At 41.4% G+C, this 19,949-nt stretch overlaps 1 protein-coding gene across 4 annotated transcripts in view; it reads right to left on the reverse strand.

Moving 5' to 3' along the window:
• The window catches only part of SPIDR (scaffold protein involved in DNA repair), a 551,620-nt gene that overhangs the window by 60,917 nt on the left and 470,754 nt on the right, over positions 1-19,949 (reverse strand). For all 4 annotated transcript variants that reach the window (XM_075826268.1, XM_075826266.1, XM_075826267.1 and 1 more), the window contains one exon: positions 11,507-11,668. In XM_075826268.1, coding sequence (XP_075682383.1) covers positions 11,507-11,668 — 162 coding nt within the window. The remainder of the gene's footprint in view (positions 1-11,506; positions 11,669-19,949) is intronic.

Genomic DNA, 19,949 nt, shown 5'->3' on the forward strand with positions numbered 1-19,949 from the left:
AGTGACACATGTCAGATTTGAAAAATCGGCTTCGTCCTGAAGGCCAAAACAGGCTCAGTCCTGAAGGGGTTAAAGTTCACCATCATGTAAATTATTGTTTGTTTTTCAGGATAGCGTGTATCAGGATCATCTAATGTTAATTGAGAAGCTGCATTGTGGAATGAAGCCAGAAAACATTTTAGAGCTTCTCTCTGTGCTGACAGGAATGTTAAACTGTCAGGAAAACATAGTCTTGAACATCAGCCAATATATAATATATTCAAGAAAGTATTTGTCTCTTGTTCAGGTAACAGGTTTCAGTGTCATCAAAAACCATTAATGATATTTAAAGACGCTCTGTCACCAGATTATAAGTGCCCTATTTCCTACATAATGTGATCGGCGCTGTAATGTAGATAACAACAGTGGTTTTTATTTTGAAAAACAAGCATTTTTGAGTAAGTTATGAGCGTTTTTAGATTTATGCTAATTAGTTTCAATCAGTGAGCAATCAGCGTCATACATTTCTCATTGTTCCAGCCCAGCTTCTTTCACTGCACAATCACAGTGTAACAATGGGCTGGAACAATGAGAAGTGTATGACGCTGATTGGTCACTGATTGGTCAGCGTCATAAACTTCTCTTTACAACGCCCAGTTGGTCAAAAGTAAGAACACGCCCAGTTGGTCATTAAGAAATTAATTACCATAAATCTAAAATTGCTCATAACTTGACCAAAAATTATCGTTTTTCAACATAAAAACCACTGCTGTTATCTACATTACAGCGCCGATCAGATTATGTAGGAGATAGGGCACTTCTAATCTGGTGACAGAGCCTCTTTAAGTGATTTCCAAATTTACATCAGCTGAAGAATACTATTATATGCAAATCCCTATCCCTTGCTTTTCAAATTAAAACAATAATTTTGGCGTCATCAGAAGATTCACATTATAACAAAATGTGACGCAATTCAGTAATAGATTGTTTAAAGCACAATTTTGCATCTTAGAGATATACTCTGATCTGCCATTACATTAAAACCACCTGCCTAATATGATGTAGGCCCCCCTTGTTCCTCCAAAACTGCTCTGGGGGGGCGAATGCGCGCAGCTGAACATGGTGGACGCGTTCTAGCCAGGCTCCGCACCTCGTGAAGGCATTCCAGCATATATATCGCTAACAGCAGACATCGAGACCCATAAAAGATAGGAGAGATACCTTAGATGCCCGGGCATCCACCTATGGCCAGAGGGAGTGGCAGACGGGGTAAGCAAACCCAGGCTCAGAGGTCCGTTGCAGACATGCTGATGGCGGCGCCAAACATGGCGGAGCAAGGCCTGCTGCAGCAGCAGCAGGAGACACAGATACAGCCCAGCACATCGGTGATATCACAGGATTATCCTGTGCTCCTGCTGGAGAATGGCAATGCTTCACCATCGCAGGCACAGGAGGATATACAGGTAGAGGGCCCGATCCCGGACTTGGGTCTGCCGCAGCCAGCGCCCGTTCACGTGCCACAGCACTCGCCCATGCCGTCGGCCATTGTTTCCGTATTGACAGAGGACGCCATCTTTTCATGCATATCAAGAGCTATGCAAGCTCAGATGGGGGAAATAAGCTCCACGATTGCCGCTGTACACCAAGATTTACATAAAGTGGGGGCTCATATGCAGGCCATTGAAACCAAAATGACTTCCATCACTGCAAGAGTTAATCAGAATTCCAGATTTATGGAGGATTTGCAGGAGCAATTGGAGGAGGCGAACACAAGAATTGAGGACCTGGAAAACAGATCCCGACGCTATAATTTCAGGATCAGAGGGGTCCCTGAATCTCAGACGGAGGTACCGGCGGTGGTTCGTATGCTACTCACTACCTTGATACCGGATATATCGGAATCACATATGGAAATTGACCAGGCCCATAGAGCATTGACGGCCATGAGACGGGATGGACTTCCCAGAGATATTATAGTGAAACTTCACTATTACTCGATTAAAGAGAAAGTGATGGAAAGAGCTAGGAAGCTTCCGGTGATCACCATTTGTAATACAGCGGTGCAGATATTTGCTGATCTGGCTCCCCAAACCATGCAAAAAAGGCGGATGCTTCGTTCTATCTTGCAGACCCTCAAACACCATGCTATCCCATACCGGTGGGCATTCCCATTTAGTCTCCTTTTCATGCGCAATAACAGGCAATATCTCTTCTCTACGCTACAGGAAGGGGAGGATCTGCTGAGGGACTTACATATTCTACCATCCCAGGATAAGTCCAGCTCCCCCCGACTCCCTATACAGGATCCCCCGTTGTCACCAATATGGCGCACCCAAGGAGGCCGTCAAGAGGCGCCTCGGGAACAGAGGGTGGACTCTCGTCGGCAACATTTGAATCCTCCTTGACGGATAGAGGGTCGAATATAGAAGCAGTTATTTTCTTCTTTTTCTTTATTCTTCATATTGGCCGGAGATGTCTTCAAACAACACTGATGTTGAGTTTCAGCCTGATACCGCCAGTTGCAGTTCTCAGCGGACTGGGAGCCGGGGCTCCATACGTTGGGGTAGTATTGGGGCTTTCTTTGATTCCCACTTATAGTAAGGAAAGTTTGTTTATAAGCTGGCCCGAACAAAGCGAGGAAGGTTCTTGAGGTGTCTAGGTCGCAGTGAGTTGGTATCCCGGTTACAGATATGTTTGTTTTAAAAATGTGAAGTTTGCTTTACCTTATCATTAACATGTGATTGCCTATTACGCTCAGGGATGATATAGATTAAGGGGTTGAATGTCTGGTTATATATTTACAGAAATGCTGTGCCTTCACGACGTTCTGCTGTCCCCCTTTTCGCAGTCTTTTCTTGACTGCCTAGTCGGTAGACTATGTCCGGTACTATTGAAATTTTGTGTTTGTCCTATTTTTGTTCTGTCTCTTACTCCCTTCCCTTTCCCTTCTTTCCTATTTTTGACCCTTGTCTCTATAGCTGGATCCCAATCAGCACATGGTTCTACCTCCTGATCTATGATGACGGTCATGTAATCTGCTAAGACCTATAGTTTACTCACACATAATGTGCAGGGCCTTAATTCCCCGATCAAACGTCGAAAAGCTTTCTTGTACAATAAATCCTCTCATGTTGATATACTATTTCTGCAGGAAACGCATTTCTCGCCCTCCTCTGCTCCATCGTACTTTCATAGACACTACTCACAAACATTTTTGGCTAGCGCCTCTACTAAGCACAGGGGAGTGGGCATATGGCTGTCTCGGTCGGTCCCGTTTACATCTCACAAAACGATCTCTGATCCGGACGGCAGGTACATCTTGGTCACGGGTCTGTTACACGAGTCTCCAATAACCTTTATTAACTATTATGCCCCGAATTCCAATCAACCGGCGTTCTTCCAAGGCATGTGGCGCAAGCTCCATTCATCGATAGAGGGCCCGATAATTATGGGTGGGGATTCTAATATCGCCTTGGACGCGTCCATGGATAAATCTCACGCATCCAGGGTGCGACTTATTCCTCCTACGTCAACCAGCATACAAGTAGCACGTTTCTTCCATTCGGTGGATGTCATAGATGTCTGGCGGGATTTTAATCCCACAGCGAGGGATTATACTTATTTCTCCTCAGCCCATAATATTCACACCCACATTGATCATGTTATGTTGTCAACTAGCTTACTCCCTAAGGTCACGGACGCTAGGATTTTGGCTACACCCTGGTCTGACCATGACCCGATTGTGGTTCGGCTGTCAGATTTATGTGGGAGACCGCCTATCTCATCTTGGAGATTGAATGAGTCACTACTATCGGATCAGGAGATAGTTAAAGAAATCCACAGGGAATTGGATACATATTTTCTACTTAATAAGGCACCAGACACCTCAATTATGTCCAATTGGGCGGCTCACAAAGCAGTGATTAGGGGAAAATTCATTCAGATAGCCTCGCGTAATAAGAAACGGTCGAAAGAGGTACTGGCGTTAAAGGAAAGGAAGTTTGCGGATCTGTCCAAGCAATTTAAAACAGACCCTTCGGCAGATATTAAAGCAAAATTAGCGTTAGGTAGAACAGAATTAAATTTATGTCTGACAAGCTGGGCGGAAAAAAGCCTGCGATGGTCACAACATAAGTTTTTTACACAAGGGGACAAACCGGGAACATTACACTCCAGACGCCTCACGCCCCGATTTAACACCTCAACACCACCGAAATTGCGCTTGGCAGATGGATTTTTATCACAGAACCCCACAAAAGTTTTAAAGGCCTTTCAGGATTTTTATTCAGCTTTGTATTCGGCACCACCTCAGTTTGATAAAAATAAGGCTAAGATCTTGCTGGAAACAACATTTCCTACTAAACTTTCCCAAGGGGATAGAGAAACACTGGATGCTGAATTTAGCCTGGAAGAGGTATTGGATGTTACTAAAAATCTGAAGGCTCACAAAGCCCCGGGGCCAGATGGGTTTTCCTCAGGTTATTATAAACACTTTAGGGAGGTATTGGCCCCGCATATGGTTGAACTGTTCAATGCTTATCGGGAGGGTAATAATTTGCCTCCTTTTTCGAATTTAGCTTACATACATCTCATTCCCAAGCCCCATAAGGATCATACAGATCAGGCCAATTACCGCCCGATATCCCTACTCGATGTGGATCTTAAGATTATGACAAAAATTCTGGCGGTTAGATTGAATTCCTTTCTCGCCACATATATACATAAGGACCAGGCGGGATTTATACCCCTCCGCCAGGCGGAGGATCAGACGAGACGGGCGGTGGACATTATTTCAGCAGTCTGCTCGGGGTGGGATGGTACTTTCGGACGTCAAAGTATGTTATTAAGTCTTGACCTTCAGAAAGCCTTTGACTCGCTATCCTGGGAATATTTGTTTTATGTCCTTGAGAGAATGGGCTTTGGTTCCGGCTTTTTGTCTATTCTTAAGATCTTATACTGTCTCCCTACAGCAAAAATAAACTCTAGGGGATTTATGTCGGGAGCCTTTCCAATATGCAGAGGAACGCGACAAGGGTGTCCGCTATCGCCCTCCCTGTTTGCGCTGGCTATTGAGCCCCTGGCCAATCTCATACGAAATTCTCCCGACATTAGGGGAGTGAAGGTGGGAGGAGTAGAACATAAATGTGCATTGTTTGCGGATGACATCCTGCTTTTCATATCGACACCTCTTACATCCTTGCCGAATCTCTTTCATATTCTTGATCAGTTTGGCAAGCTGTCTGGGCTTAAGGTTAACCACTCCAAGTCGGTGGCGATGAATCTTACATTGCCAATTGGGGTAGTAAAGCTCCTAAAACTTAACTTTGATTTTCATTGGGATGCACGTAGATTGACGTATTTAGGTATAAAATTGACACCCACCATAGAATCCCTCTAAAAGGTCAACTTCCCTCCACTTTTTAAACAAATAGCAACAGATCTCACTAAATGGTCCCCTCTTAATCTCTCATGGTTTGGTCGCATTGCCTCCATCAAAATGACGATTTTACCCAGATTACTCTACTATTTTCGAACGCTCCCTATCGTGGTCCCCCAGAAGGCGCTTAGACAAATCCAAGGGCTCATTATGTCGTTTATTTGGGGTACTAAAAGACCGAGAATACAGAGACAAACATTATTTACCCCTAAAACTGCGGGGGGTCTGGGGGTTCCCAATATCCAACATTACTACCATGCAGCACGTCTGGCGCAGTTTACAGATATGTATGCGAGTCCATACAGCCCCTTGTGGACGCAAATTGAAACGGCCGCATGTACCCGTTTCCCGCTGGAAACGCTACTGTGGATGGAGGCCTCGGACAGACGGCCGGTTCTCTCCCCTGTGCTTTCTCAGATGTTACAGCTGTGGGACTCGCTTAGAAAGAGATTCCATATTAAATCACCTCATAATCCGCTTATGACTATCACGGGTAATTCTGCCTTTCCTCCGGGTCTGCGTAGAATGGAATTCCGGTGGTGGCTCAATAAGGGGTTTTACAGGATCAAGGACTTCTTTATAGGGGGGGACATTAGAACTTTGGATTATTTTAAGGATTCACACTCGATGCTCCCATCGGAGCATTTTAGATACATCCAGATACACCATTTCTTGTTGGACTGGAAATCCAGGCAGGGGGACATCAGTACATTAACCACGTTTGAACGTCTGTGCTGGCTCTCTGGCCTACGATGTAAAATATCCACGATATACTCCGATCTGGTTACCCCGGAAGGTAAACTCCCTTACATGACTCGATGGGAACACGATTTAGGTACAGGGGTGGAATTGGAGCAGTGGCGGGAGATGTACGACCACGAAACTATCTATCAATACATCCTTGGTGGAAGCGGGTTATAAGGTATTAATGAGATGGTATATGGTCCCCACTCGTATAGCTCGATTTAATCCATCGGTGGATATTCACTGCTTCAGGCAATGTGGCGCGGAGGGCACACTAATGCATATTCTATGGGAGTGCCCAGTGGTTGCCGCCTTTTGGAACCAGGTATACCAGCTTATTAACACAGTGATCCAAGTCAAACCCCCCAATGATGTGATTACGGTACTGCTATGCGGCCCCATTGCGGAGGTTCGGGCCCCTGCACGTAAATTTCTCCGATATGTGTTCCTGGCAGCTAAAATAACTATTGCTAGGGCCTGGCGAACACCTACGTTGTCTATGGATATGTTGAGCGCTAAGATCTCATGGATAATGGTAATGACCGCCTAACACATATGCTGGCTGGTACATTATACACATTTGACGCCATTTGGGATCCATGGAGGAATAGCACACTTTCGTGAATACATAGAGATGGTTACGAAACCCTTTTACCCTACACCTTTCCTCCCCCCCCCCTCCCTATTCTTCTTTTGGTTATTGTGTGTTTTTCTTTCTTTTTTCTTTTATTTCTTTCTCTCATAGAGGCCATGTTATGGTACTCTAAAAAGCAATGTGATGTCAAGGCAATGAATACATTTATATACTCTATATTATGCAAGAGTTTTGACATCATGACAGATATGTAATGTGAGATTTATTGGAGGCCATGTTGGTCTAATACTTTGTTTAATTGTATTACTGAAATGCAAAAGTTGAGTCTCTGCGAGTCTGTGTCCTTACTATATTATTATTTTACAAAACTGTTTAATAAAAAACAATTGAAAACAAAACTGCTCTGAATCGTCAAGGCAAGATTTCTGAAGGATTTCTGTGGCATCTGGCACCAAGACATTAGCAGCAGATCCTTTACGTTTTGTAAGTTACTGGGTGGAGCCTCCGTGAATCGCAACACATCCCACAGATGCTTGATCGGATGGAGATGTGGGGAATTTGGAGGCCAAATCAACACCTTGAACTCTTTGTTATGTTCCACAAACCATTCTTGAATCATTTTTGCAGTTTGGCAGGGCGCATTATCCTGCTGAAAGGGGTCAATGCCATTAGGGAATACCATTGGCATGAAGGGGTGTACTTAGTCTGCAACAATGTTTAGGTAGGTAGTATGTGTCAAAGTAACGACCACATGAATGCAAAGGCCAAAGGTTTCCCAGCAGAACATTGCCTATAGCATCACTTTTCCTCCACCGGCTTGCTTTCTTTCCATTGTGCATCCTGTTGCCATCTCTACCCCAGGTAAGAGGCACATAGATACCCATCCATCCACATAATGTAAAAGAAAACTTGATTCGTCAGACCAGGCTACCTTCTTCTATTGCTACATATTCGAATTTCAATGCTTACTTGCCCATTGCAGATGCTTTTGGTGGTGGACAGGGGCCAGCATGAGCACTCTGACTGGCCTGTGGCTATTCAAAAAACATACATAATCAGTGACGATACTTTTGACCTGCCAAAGCCGCTATATTTGTTTGCTTCTGTAAGCATGGTCTGTGGCTATGCAGCCCCAAATGCAAAAGCTGCAATGCCATGTCTGTTCTGTACTAATATAAGTTAACCAATTATGTAAATGTATATTGTACAGATCCTGAGTAACATTATATATTATAGTAAAGAGCTGTATTTAAAATTGTGTTGGTTGCTATTGGAACCGGGCAACAGATTGTCAGCAGATCCCCCCACCTTTATACACACACACACACACACACACACACACACACACACACTGTAGCTGCATTCTTAACATGCAGTACCGCCTTGCTGTACTGCATTCTGGACATTTAGTTCCTTTTTAAATTAAATTACTGTACAGCGCCTGGTGTAAATGTACATACTTACATTTTACCAGAGAAAGGTCTATGCAGAGATTCAAATGACTTAGCAGTGCTTTGAATAAGGGCATTTATAAGCCTAAAAAGTGCTTAAACAATGAGCACGAGCCCCTGAAACAGGTAGTCAGGGGGTGTTGAATACCACCCCCATAGTTTTTCTAAAGATGTGGAAGGCTACATTCACACGACAGGGAAAAGTGATCACACGGCCGTTTTCAGAACAATGTAGTTCTATGGCAGTGTTCACAGTCCTGAAAGGCTTAATATGGAGTCTCCCCCCCCCCCCCCCCCTTGGAGCAAGAACAGCTTCCACCCTTCTGGGAAGGCTTTCTACAAGATTTTACAGTATGTCTGTGGGAATTTTTTGATTATTGTCAATTCATCCAGAAGAGCATTTGTGAGGTGAGACACTGATGGTGGACGAGGGAGCCTGGCTCACACTCTCGGTTCTAGTTTATCCCAAAGGTGTTGGATGAGGTTAAAGAGGCCCTGTCACCAGATTTTGCAACCCTTATCTGCTATTGCAGCAGATAGGCGCTGCAATGTAGATTACAGTAACGTTTTTATTTTAAAAAAACGAGCATTTTTGGCCAAGTTATGACCATTTTTGTATTTCTGCAAATGAGGCTTGCAAAAGTCCAAGTGGGCGTGTTTAAAAGTAAAAGTCCAAGTGGGCGTGTATTATGTGCGTACATCGGGGCGTTTTTACTACTTTTACTAGCTGGGCGTTCTGACGAGAGGTATCATCCACTTCTCTTCAGAACGCCCAGCTTCTGGCAGATCACGCTGTGACGTCACTTCCCCAGGTCCTGCATCGTGTCAGACGAGCGAGGACACATCGACACCAGAGGCTACAGTTGATTCTGCAGCAGCATCAGCGTTTGCAGGTAAGTAGCTACATCGACTTACCTGCAAACGCCGATGCTGCTGCAGAATCAACTGAAGCCTCTGGTGCCGATGTGTCCTCGCTCGTCTGACACGATGCAGGACCTGTGAGTGACGACACAGCGTGATCTCTCGAGAACACGGCTGTGTCTGCACTGCCAGAAGCTGGGCGTTCTGAAGAGAAGTGGATGATACTTCTCGTCAGAACGCCCAGCTAGTAAAAGTAGTAAAAACGCCCCGATGTACGCACATAATACACGCCCACTTGGACTTTTACTTTTTAACACGCCCACTTGGACTTTTGCAAGCCTCATTTGCATAAATACAAAAATGGTCATAACTTTGCCAAAAATGCTCGTTTTTTAAAAATAAAAACGTTACTGTAATCTACATTGCAGCGCCTATCTGCTGCAATAGCAGATAGGGGTTGCAAAATCTGGTGACAGAGCCTCTTTAATTAAGTTCAGGTCTATGTGCAGTCCAGTCAAGCTCTTCCACGCCAAACTCACCAAACCATGTCTTTATGGATCTTTATTTGTGCACTGGGGCACAGTCATGCTTGAACAGAAAAGGGCCTTCTCCAAACTGTTCCCACAAAGTTGGAAGCATACAATTGTCCAAAATGTCTTGGTATGTTGAACCATTAAGATTTCCCTTCACTTGAACAAAGGGGCTTAGGCCAATGCCTGAAAAATTACCCCATAGAATTATCCCTCCTCCACTAAACTTTACAATTGGCACCATGCAGTCAGGTAGGTAACCTTCTCCCGGCATTCTGGCATTCACCAAACCCAGACTTTTCCATCATAATGCCAGGTAGAGAAGAGTGATTCGTCATTCCACACTTTTCGACTGCTCCAGAGTAAAGTGGCAGTGTGCTTTACACCACTCCATCCAATGCTTGGGATTGTGCTTGGTGATGTAAGGCTTGATGCAGCTGCTCAGCCATGGAAACCCATGCCATGTAGCTCCCAGAGCACAGTTTTTGTGCGGATCTTATTGTCAGAGGAGCTTTAGAACTCTGCAGTTATTTAGTCAGCAGAGCGTTGGCGACTTTTATACACTATGCGCCTAAGCAATCGATGACCCCGCTTTGTAACTTTACATGATCTGCCACTTTGTAGCTGAAATGCTTCCATTTTGCAATATTACCACTCACAGTTGATTGTGGAATATCTAGGACGGAAGAAATTTCACAAACTGACTTGTTGGTACTCTGGCATCCTATTACAGTGCCACGCTGGAATTCAGTGAGCGCTATAGAACGATCCATTCTTTACAAATGTTTGTAGGCAGACTGCGTGGCGAGGTGCTTGATTTTATACACCTGTGGCAATGGGACTGATTGAAACACCTGCATTTAATGATTAAGAGGTGTGTCCCAATACTTTTGTCAATATAGTGTATAGTGGGATAACTCTCCAGTGGGATCTCCCTAATTTACAGTTCCATGCTTTACAGGCTTCACTTTCCCAAGTTTTTTTTTCCTGACTTTAAAAAAAAACAAAAAAAAACAAATGTACTTCTTCCTTCACCCTAACACATAGAGCTTTTAATTAAAGTACCAATTCATTTTGTAGGTCTTATTTAGAAAAAGATGGTCAGAAATCGTAATTAATTGTCTTAAACATTTTTTCCCATGTTCTATTATAAGGTAGTTTGTTCCATGAATAATATTTACCCCAAATAAATCCTCTAATTCTCCTGTTTTTAGCAATACCAAATATGTGTAGATTGTGTAATTATGACATGATAAGAACAATGACTACCTTCGTTTTAAATGTATCTTCTCCCCTAAATTTAGACGCAGAATCTGTATATGAATAATAATTATCCAAGTACAGGCATTTTTTTAGTGAAGGCACAACACATGATTAATTCATTATAAGTCAATGAAGAAAAAAACGGCTCCGTCGTAACTGATCCTGACGGATTATAAGAGATATCCATCACAGCTGTAAAAACGGAAATCATGACACAACCGTGAACAACCTTAGAAGGGATCTATGTGTTCCCAACTGTCCCCATATACAGATCACCAATTCCAGTGATCTAATGGTAACATCTCATTAGATGATCTGTACACGCAGACATGCACAGAAGACGCAGATCGCGTCTACATGCCGCCGAGATATGAACATTCCTCATAAGCGCCAGCTTCTGCATTTGGGGACACATCGATCAATATAAGTGGTGCGTTGAGGTATCAGTGACAGGGACCTGCGTGCAGGAGTGCAAAGTGACATCAAAGGCAGCACGTTTATTAGCAGCCTTCTGGCACAGGGACGTGAAAATAACCCGTATAGTTACATATTGTGGGTGAAAGGGGTTAAATCAATTCAGAATTAACATTTTTTTCTGGATGAAAATCTGTCTTCTACATAATTTTGGTAAAAAAGGCATTCTGACCTTCCACGTGTGATCCTCTGCAAGACCTTTATTCCCAAGAGACGACATGCTTTGCCTTCCATAGCTTGGCAGTATTCCTTCATGTCATCCATAGGAGTGTTCACAAATTGAACTTGGAGCTCACTGAACATCCCATATGCATCTTGGATAAGAAGACCAATTCTGTAAAACAAGCAGAAAGTTAGTTGCAGAGTAACACAGAAAATGTATAAATATAAGATTGATTCAAACAGATTACAGAGCCTTACTGTTCTGATATCTGATAACTAGGAGATATAAAGGGGAGAACATGAAAGCATTCAGCAACAACCAGTGTTTAGTTCATAATGGGTAAATATAAAACTTGGATATCCAGCAGCACAACCAGCAATTGAGACGGATCAACAGTATCCCAACTTAATGGGGAGTGCACACAGGTCAGTATCCCCAGTCCAAAAGAGATCACTAATCCATTTAGAAAGCACTCAAAGTAGAAAAATATGTTGTTTTCTTTAATTCATCTGAACATAAAAATTCTACTTTGAGTGTTTCTGTCTCTTCTCTCTAAATGGGTAAATAGGGTAAATATAGTGATTTTACAAACTATTATTATGGGTGCGCAAAGCACTGTAATAAACGCAAGAAAAAACCTGCGCTTGTTATCAGAGTGAATCATAAGACAAAAAAAAGAGGGACTGGACACAATGCCTGTGCTGATAAACTGCTATTGGATGCTGGAGCGGAGTGGATGGTTGTTAGACTTAGGCCATGTTTACATGTGGAAAAATTGCTGCAGATTTTCAGTCCACATTTAAAAGCGTAAAATCTGCAGTGTCTTACATAGCAGCAATGTGAATGAGATTTTAACAAATCTCATCCATTGACTGCAAAAAATGTTGGTTCCGAATTTGACTTCTGGTTAATTTATGTTGCATTTGTATTTGTTGAGAATTTTCCCCATTGAGTACAATGAGGAAGTAAAACTTTGCAACAAATACCACTGTATTGGCAGACCTGCCCCTTGCTGCCATGGAAACCATCGGCACCCCTGTTTTACGAATGTACAGACGATTATTCAAGTCCTTTTGGAAAGTCACACAATCTATTAGAACGTGAATAGTCAATGTTGTGACAGGAAACAATTAATAAGCCCACTACAAGCAAATTTTAGACTGCAAACATCACTTGACAGATGAATGCTATAAAATACAAGCCTATGTTTCCATAAGGGCTTACCCTCTAGACTGCAATGTCATGGCTTTGCTCAATACACGCATGTAAAATGGTGTTTAATTTCCATCAAATATGTGACTAAAGTTTCAATTTTCAATGATAATGTTGGTCTTTTTGGTGATTTTAGCGTTTTGTTTCATGTTTGTAACATTCTCCTTTCTTGAAAGTGATTTTCAAGCTGTATTTCTTTCTTAAACCGCATTTTAAAGTTGTTTTTGTTTGCATTTTTTTATGCTAAAGTTGAATTGTTTTTGACACTACCACTATAACTCTTGTTTTTACCCTGTTTGAATTAATAAAATCACAGTTTGTCTAAACATGATATGCAATAGTGAAGTGGAATCCCTGAAATTACAGGTCATTACAGTCATTTATCGGTAATGACAATTCCCTAATACACAGTACACTTCTTGAAATCACTCTCAGTATAAGAGGGAGCATTCTAATATTGTACTGCCATACAGGGCCAGCCTTAGGGGTGTGCGACCTGTGCGAGTGCACAGGGCGCTGCACCCACCCAGCAGGCAGGTGGCGCCACAGGGCTCTGCCTCTGCTCCTCGATACACACACAGTGGAAACAAGAGCTGAGGAGCAAGAGCAGCGGAGGAAGCTCCACACAGATCCTGTCCTGTAAGAAACCTGTGATTCTGTCAGCAAGGAGAGATGGTAAGTGTCTATGTGTTTGTGTGTATATGTTCCAGTATATGTGTATATATCTCTCTATGTTAGTGTGTATATACGTATGCCTCTGTGTGTGTTTATATATGTGTGGGTATAGTTATCACTGCGTGTTATATGTGATGTTATATATGACTCCAGGTAACACTACATTATCTGTTTTCAGAGAGTTATCACTGTGTGTTATCTGTAGTGTTACATAGGACTGCAGGTAACATCTACTACATTATAGCTACTCAGAGATTTATCACTGTGTTATCTTTGGTATAACATAGGACTGCAGGTAACATCTACTACATTATCTGTACTCCGAGAGTTATCACGGTGTTATCTGTGGTAATACATAGGACTGCAGGTAACATCTACTACAATATCTGCACTCTGTATATATGGGTATATATGTGAATGTGTCTTTGTGCTTGTATACATGTGCCTTTTATGTATTTGTATATGTTCCTGTCAGTGTATTTATGTGCCTGTGTGTGTATCTGTAAATACAGTATGTGTATGTATGTCTATACATTTACCTTTGTGTATGTAGATATTCCAGAATGTATATATGTGTGTATATATATATATATATATATATATATATATATATATATATAGAAAAAAGAGAAACTTTGCGTCACTCCAAGTTGAAAAAATGGTGGTTTATTCAATCCAAATATAACAGCAACGTTTCAATCCTACATTAGGATCTTTCTCAAGCCTGTGAAGGCTATTCCATGCGAGAAATTGCCAAGAAACTGAAGATTTCCTACAACGGTGTGTACTACTCCCTTCAGAGGACAGCACACACTGGCTCTAACCAGAGTAGAAAGAGAAGTGGGAGGCCCCGCTGCACAACTGAGCAAGAAGACAAGTACATTAGAGTCTCTAGTTTGAGAAATAGACGCCCCACAGGTGCTCAACTGGCAGCTTCATTAAAAAGTACCCGCAAAACGCCAGTGTCAACGTCTACAGTGAAGAGGCGACTCCGGGATGATGGCCTTCAGGGCAGAGTGGCAAAGAAAAAGCCATATCTGAGACTGGCTAATAAAAGGAAAAGATTAATATGGGCAAAATTACACAGACATTGGACAGAGGAAGATTGGAAAAAAGTGTTATGGACAGACTAATCGAATTTTGAGGTTTTTGGATCACACAGAAGAACATTTGTGAGACGCAGAACAACTGAAAAGATGCTGGAAGAGTGCCTGACGCCATCTGTAATGTGATGGTCTGGGGTTGCTTTGGTGCTAGTAAAGTGGGAGATTTGTACAAGGTACGACAAGGCGACCTCTGTAAGGTGGGATGTGCAGCGTAGGTTCCCACCTTACAGAGGTCGCCTTGTCGTGGCAGGTGGGCTAACACTTTTTGATCAAAATGTGCACTAAGAACCTCCCTATTTGTAGGTAGATTGAGCTTTAGTGCATATCTATTTATATTTAGTGGTTTAGGTGGCATTAGTGTTGCAGGGTGCTGTCGCCATTTTTTTTAATATCTGCTGTATATCTGCAGTCATAGGTGTTCTTGCACCTGCGTATTTTGTGTCATTTAGTTGGAATGTGCTGTTCAATTTTTATATATATATATATATATATATATATATATATATATATATATACTTGCCGATTTGTCTAAATATGTCTCTCTATGTATGTGCAGTATATATGCTCCAGTATGTGTGTGTCTGTATATGTGGTTCATTTTTGGTTTGTGGAGGGCAGCAATAGAGAATACTGAACAAGGCACCATCCAATCTAGGACCGGCCCTGCTGCCATACAATTTGCGGACTGTGTTCGATTTATAAAGCAGTAGACACCGGATCTGGTAAAGAAGCCTGGATCTGAGGACAGAGAAGCCCCTGCTATAGTATACATTAAATATGACACCATATGTATCTTCATCTTCCTATTATATTTCAGACAGTAGTGCGTTACAGAAGAAATCAAAACAGCCACTAAGAATTGTGCAAAATGAAATATTCTTCTATGCATTACAGAATATGTTGGCACTATAAAAATAACAGGAAATAAGTTATTAATAAACCTAACATTCAGGTCTTCTAAAAGTTGGCAAATTGGATAGAGATCTTGTCAATCTGTGGCACGGCTGTTGTATAGCGGAGATTACACATCTGGCAACAGTAGCTCTTCTGGAAACACACTGTAAACACAATGTGCAGGGTCACCATAAATATCAAACATGTATAGGAGTCTCCAGCCTCCTAATATGGAGAAAACAGTGGCATGAAATGTATTTTTCTAAGAAAAAAATTATTTTCTGGAACATAAAGAAAGACTACAAATATGGAATGCCGGCTTCAAACTATGCCATAAAATAAAAACTGCCTCAAAAACAAACACTGCAAAAAAGTACTGTGTATACAAAACTTTCAGTAATATTGAATGGTAAAGATGTTTGCAAAGACATGCAAAAACTCTGCAAGCTGCAATTAATGTGGACATCCCATTATACACAGCATAAATGCAAGCCACAGTCTCTATTATTTGCTTATTATACATAATCAGCCTACTGTGCTCCATTCCTCTACAGACATAATTTATATGCAACTATTTGTGACCTGAATTTGAGCCCATACAAGTGCATTCAAATCAGACCCTCTAGTGATGGAAGAGGGCCAGTGAGATTTTCTTAATCTCTTTTTTTTTTTTTTACAAAAAAGTGTATCAGTGTGATTTGTGTAACTATGTAAATACTTTTTATTAAACATTTGTTTTACTTTTTTAGATACAGCTGCTCTGTATTTTGTATACAAAGCAGCTGTATCTAGCGCTATTCACTTAAATCCGTCAGTCCCGCAGACCTGACGTGTTCAGTGTCGGCGGGAGACACGCAGGATCCACCTGTAAACTATCACATCTAAGTTATGGACTCGCTGTCACTGAAGCCGTCAGTTCCGCGACATTCAGATAGATTCAGTGAATAGTACTAGATACAGCTGCTCTCTATAGAGAATACAGAGCAGCTGTATATAAAAAAGTAAAACATTTTTTTATAAAAATTGTTTACAAAGTTACAGAAAACACACAGATACACTTTTTTTTCTTAAAAAAAATATTTTTTTGGGCATTTCAAAGGTGTACATAGCCTTTTAGGGTGTTGGTAGGGGGACAAAGCGCTCAATACTAAAGATAGATAAGCAAACGTTGCTTTTCCATAGTTAGAAAGAATACACTTGAATTTTATACATAGTGGCTCAGAACTGCGGAGCCCCCTGCTATAGTATACATTTGGCATAATTCTATCCTACTGTTTTGGAGACAATTCCTATTATTAAAGACTATTTTTAATGGGTTTATTCACCTACAATCTCTTAGTAACTGCTTTAAAAATGCTATGACCTGTTTGTGCGCAACAAAGTTTGCAATGCAAATAAAAGTGGGCATGCACATATTCTAAATTACAGTGGGCCCTAGAATTATCTGCTCTGGTGAGGCGACCGTCCAACACTGGATGTCCTAATAGACGGTCCCCATTCATAACTGTCTTCTATTGTGATTATGTCACAATATTGTTTGTGTTTAATCCTAAATTGTGCTCTACAGTGATGATGTGATCACAGCATGTGTCTTCATTTATAAACTGTGTTATATCGTGATAATAATGCTTTGTAAAATGTGGTCTATTATGATAAAGTGACAGTAATGTTTGTGTTAAATAGTAAAATGTAACAATAGCCGGTGTGTTCATTTATAACCTGGATTGTACTGTGATGTCAAAATAGTTTTGTCATTATTTCTTGGCTGTGGAATATTTTTTGGTTTAAACCTAAATTGTGCTCTATAATGATGATGTCAAATGAGTCTGGTTTCATTTATAAGCAGTGTTACATTGTGATGATGACACAATAGTTTTGTTTTAATTTTTAGGATGTGTTTTTTTTGTGTCAGAGGTTTCAATGACCTTTATCTTTATTTATAAATTGTATTCTAGTTTAATAATGTCAAAATGGACTAGGTCTTAATTTATAAGCCATGTTTTAATCTGACAATGTTACAATAGTATTTGTCTTTCTTCAAGGCTGTGTTCTATATTAATGAAGTCACAAGCTTCTAATTTATTACTTGGCTATGTACTATTACTGTGATGTTACAATAGTGTGTGTCTTTATTCATAGGCCGTGTTCTATTGTGAGTATGTCAGAATAGCATATCTCTTCATTTATAAACTGTGTTCTATTTTGATAAAGAATATAGACAACACTATTGTGACATTGACTGTGTTCTATATTGTCAACGACTCTGTGTCTTCATTCCTAGGCTTTGTTCTATTATAATGATATCACATTAGTGTTTGATTTTGTTCCTAATCTGTTTAATTGTAAAGATTACCTAATGGATCGCGCCTTTAAGGCCCTTTTACACCGGCCAATAATCGGCTGGTGCAGCAAGCGCCGATCAACGAGACATCGTTGATCGGCACTCGTTTGCCCGTCATACGAAACTATGGATGGGGACGAGCGATCCTTAGTCCGATCGCTCGTCCCTATATGTTATTATGATGTCGGCAGCGCGTCAACTCTGTTTACACAGGAGATGTGCTGCCGACAACGATATTTAACTTTTTTAAAACGATACGATTAACAGATGATCGAGCGTTTGCTAGTTCATCTGCTGATCACTGCCCTGTTTACACAGGGCAATTATCGTCAACGAGTGTTCTATCAACGCTCGTCTGCCCAATAATGGCACAGTGTAAAGCCCCCTTAACCGTTTCCCGACAACTGTGTAATTCCGGCCAGTGGTCAGGGTCCTTAAAACCTGCACCATAGACTATTTACGGTGCGTGTTTTAGCTTGCTGCTCGAGCGATCGGGCAGCTGAATGTCGGGTCTCCAGCAGTCAGTGACTGCCGGGGACCCTGAGGAGAAGATAGAAGCAGCTTTCGCTGCTTCTGTCTTCTTTGATCTCTTTTACACAGCGCTCAATGAGTGTCGTGTATATGAATAGAGGCAGCGCCCCACCGCCAATCATTGTCGTAACGCTAGCCCTGACCCATTTACCCTAATATAGACATATAAAATATTATAATTTACGGTAGAAAATGACGATCACAAATAAAGGTCTATTTTAGGGTAAAACTGTTATTACCAAAAAAGAATAGCTAAAAAGTAAAAAAGCTTATTTTTTTACTATTATTTTCAAACTTTAAGCCTAAAAATTCAAAAATAGCAAAAAGGATGTGTAGAAAAATTATAAAAAAAAGAAACCTGCATTGTCTACGGAAAAAACAACGCAAAAATCATGTTGCTAGCCCACCAAATAAAAGTTATAGCCGTTTAACTAACGAGAGCTAAAAAGGGCTAAACGGTGTCTGGTCCTGGAGGATCAAAACAGCCCGGTCCTGAACCGGTTAAGTCTATAAATTATGTTCTATTTTATTATGTCAAAAAGACTCAATTTTCTATTGTGGTGATGTCACAATAGTGTTTGTCTTTATTTCTAGGCTGTGCACAATTATGATGTCCCAACAGTAGTTTTATTCCTTACCTGTGTGATTTCACAACACATCACTAACTAGCCCATTATCACCCTGGACTTTAAGAAAGGCCCTGCCCCTTCGCTCATTGCCTGAGCATTGTTGTTTTCCTCTGTTAGTCTTGCAAATGGTCCCGTAGTGTTATCCTGTTCCCGTTGTTTCCTGTGCCCTGCTACTTGTACCCTGTATCCCGTGCTATTTGTTCCTGTGCCTTAAACCTGTTGGAGTCGTTTTGTGCCACCGGTTCCACCTGCTGTGTTACACCATGTCTGGTGTCTGCTGTCTAGGTCCCATCTGTGCATAGCCGTTGCTACTGTCTGAACCACTACAGGTACCCTTGTACTTGGTACTCTGTTGGCCAGCTGCTATCCCAATACGGCAGTACGGCCCAGTGGGTCCGCATACCCACAGATCGTGACAATATCACAATAGTGTTTATTCCTAGAAGGTTTTCTATTGGGATATTCTAAATGAAGATGTGTCTTCATTTAGAAGCTGTGTTCTATTTTGATGTCACAATAGCCTGTATTTTCATTTAAGAGCTGTGTTCTATTGTGATGTAATCATAGCCTGTGTCCTCATTTATATGAGGTGTTTTTTTGTGGTGTAGTCACAATAGTGCTGGTCTCTATTCCTAGCCTATGTTCTATTGTGGTGATGTCACAATAGTTATCTTTATTCATAGACTGTTTTTTATTATGATGGTATCACAATACCCTGTGATTTTTTAGCTGTGTTCTATTTTGAAGATGTGACAATAGATTGTGCTTTTATTTATAAGCAGTGTTTTAATGTAATGATGTCACAATTCTGTAGTTGTTCCTTGACAATGTCACAAAACTGTGTATTCTTAGGGCCCTTTTACACCGGTCAATTATTGGGCAAACGAATGCTCACAACGAGCGTTGGCAACGAGCGCTCACCCCCATACTAGCTCCTTGTGAAAAGAGCAAACGAACGTCTCGTTGATCGGCGCTCGTTTACACTGCCCAGGATCAGGAAATTTCTAGGCAGACATGCCTAGCAGAAGTCTGGGAAAGCGGGTCCTTGTTGAACTCTAATGACA

This window comes from Rhinoderma darwinii, chromosome 5 (assembly GCF_050947455.1).
Source record: "Rhinoderma darwinii isolate aRhiDar2 chromosome 5, aRhiDar2.hap1, whole genome shotgun sequence".
NCBI classification, from domain to species: domain Eukaryota; kingdom Metazoa; phylum Chordata; class Amphibia; order Anura; family Rhinodermatidae; genus Rhinoderma; species Rhinoderma darwinii.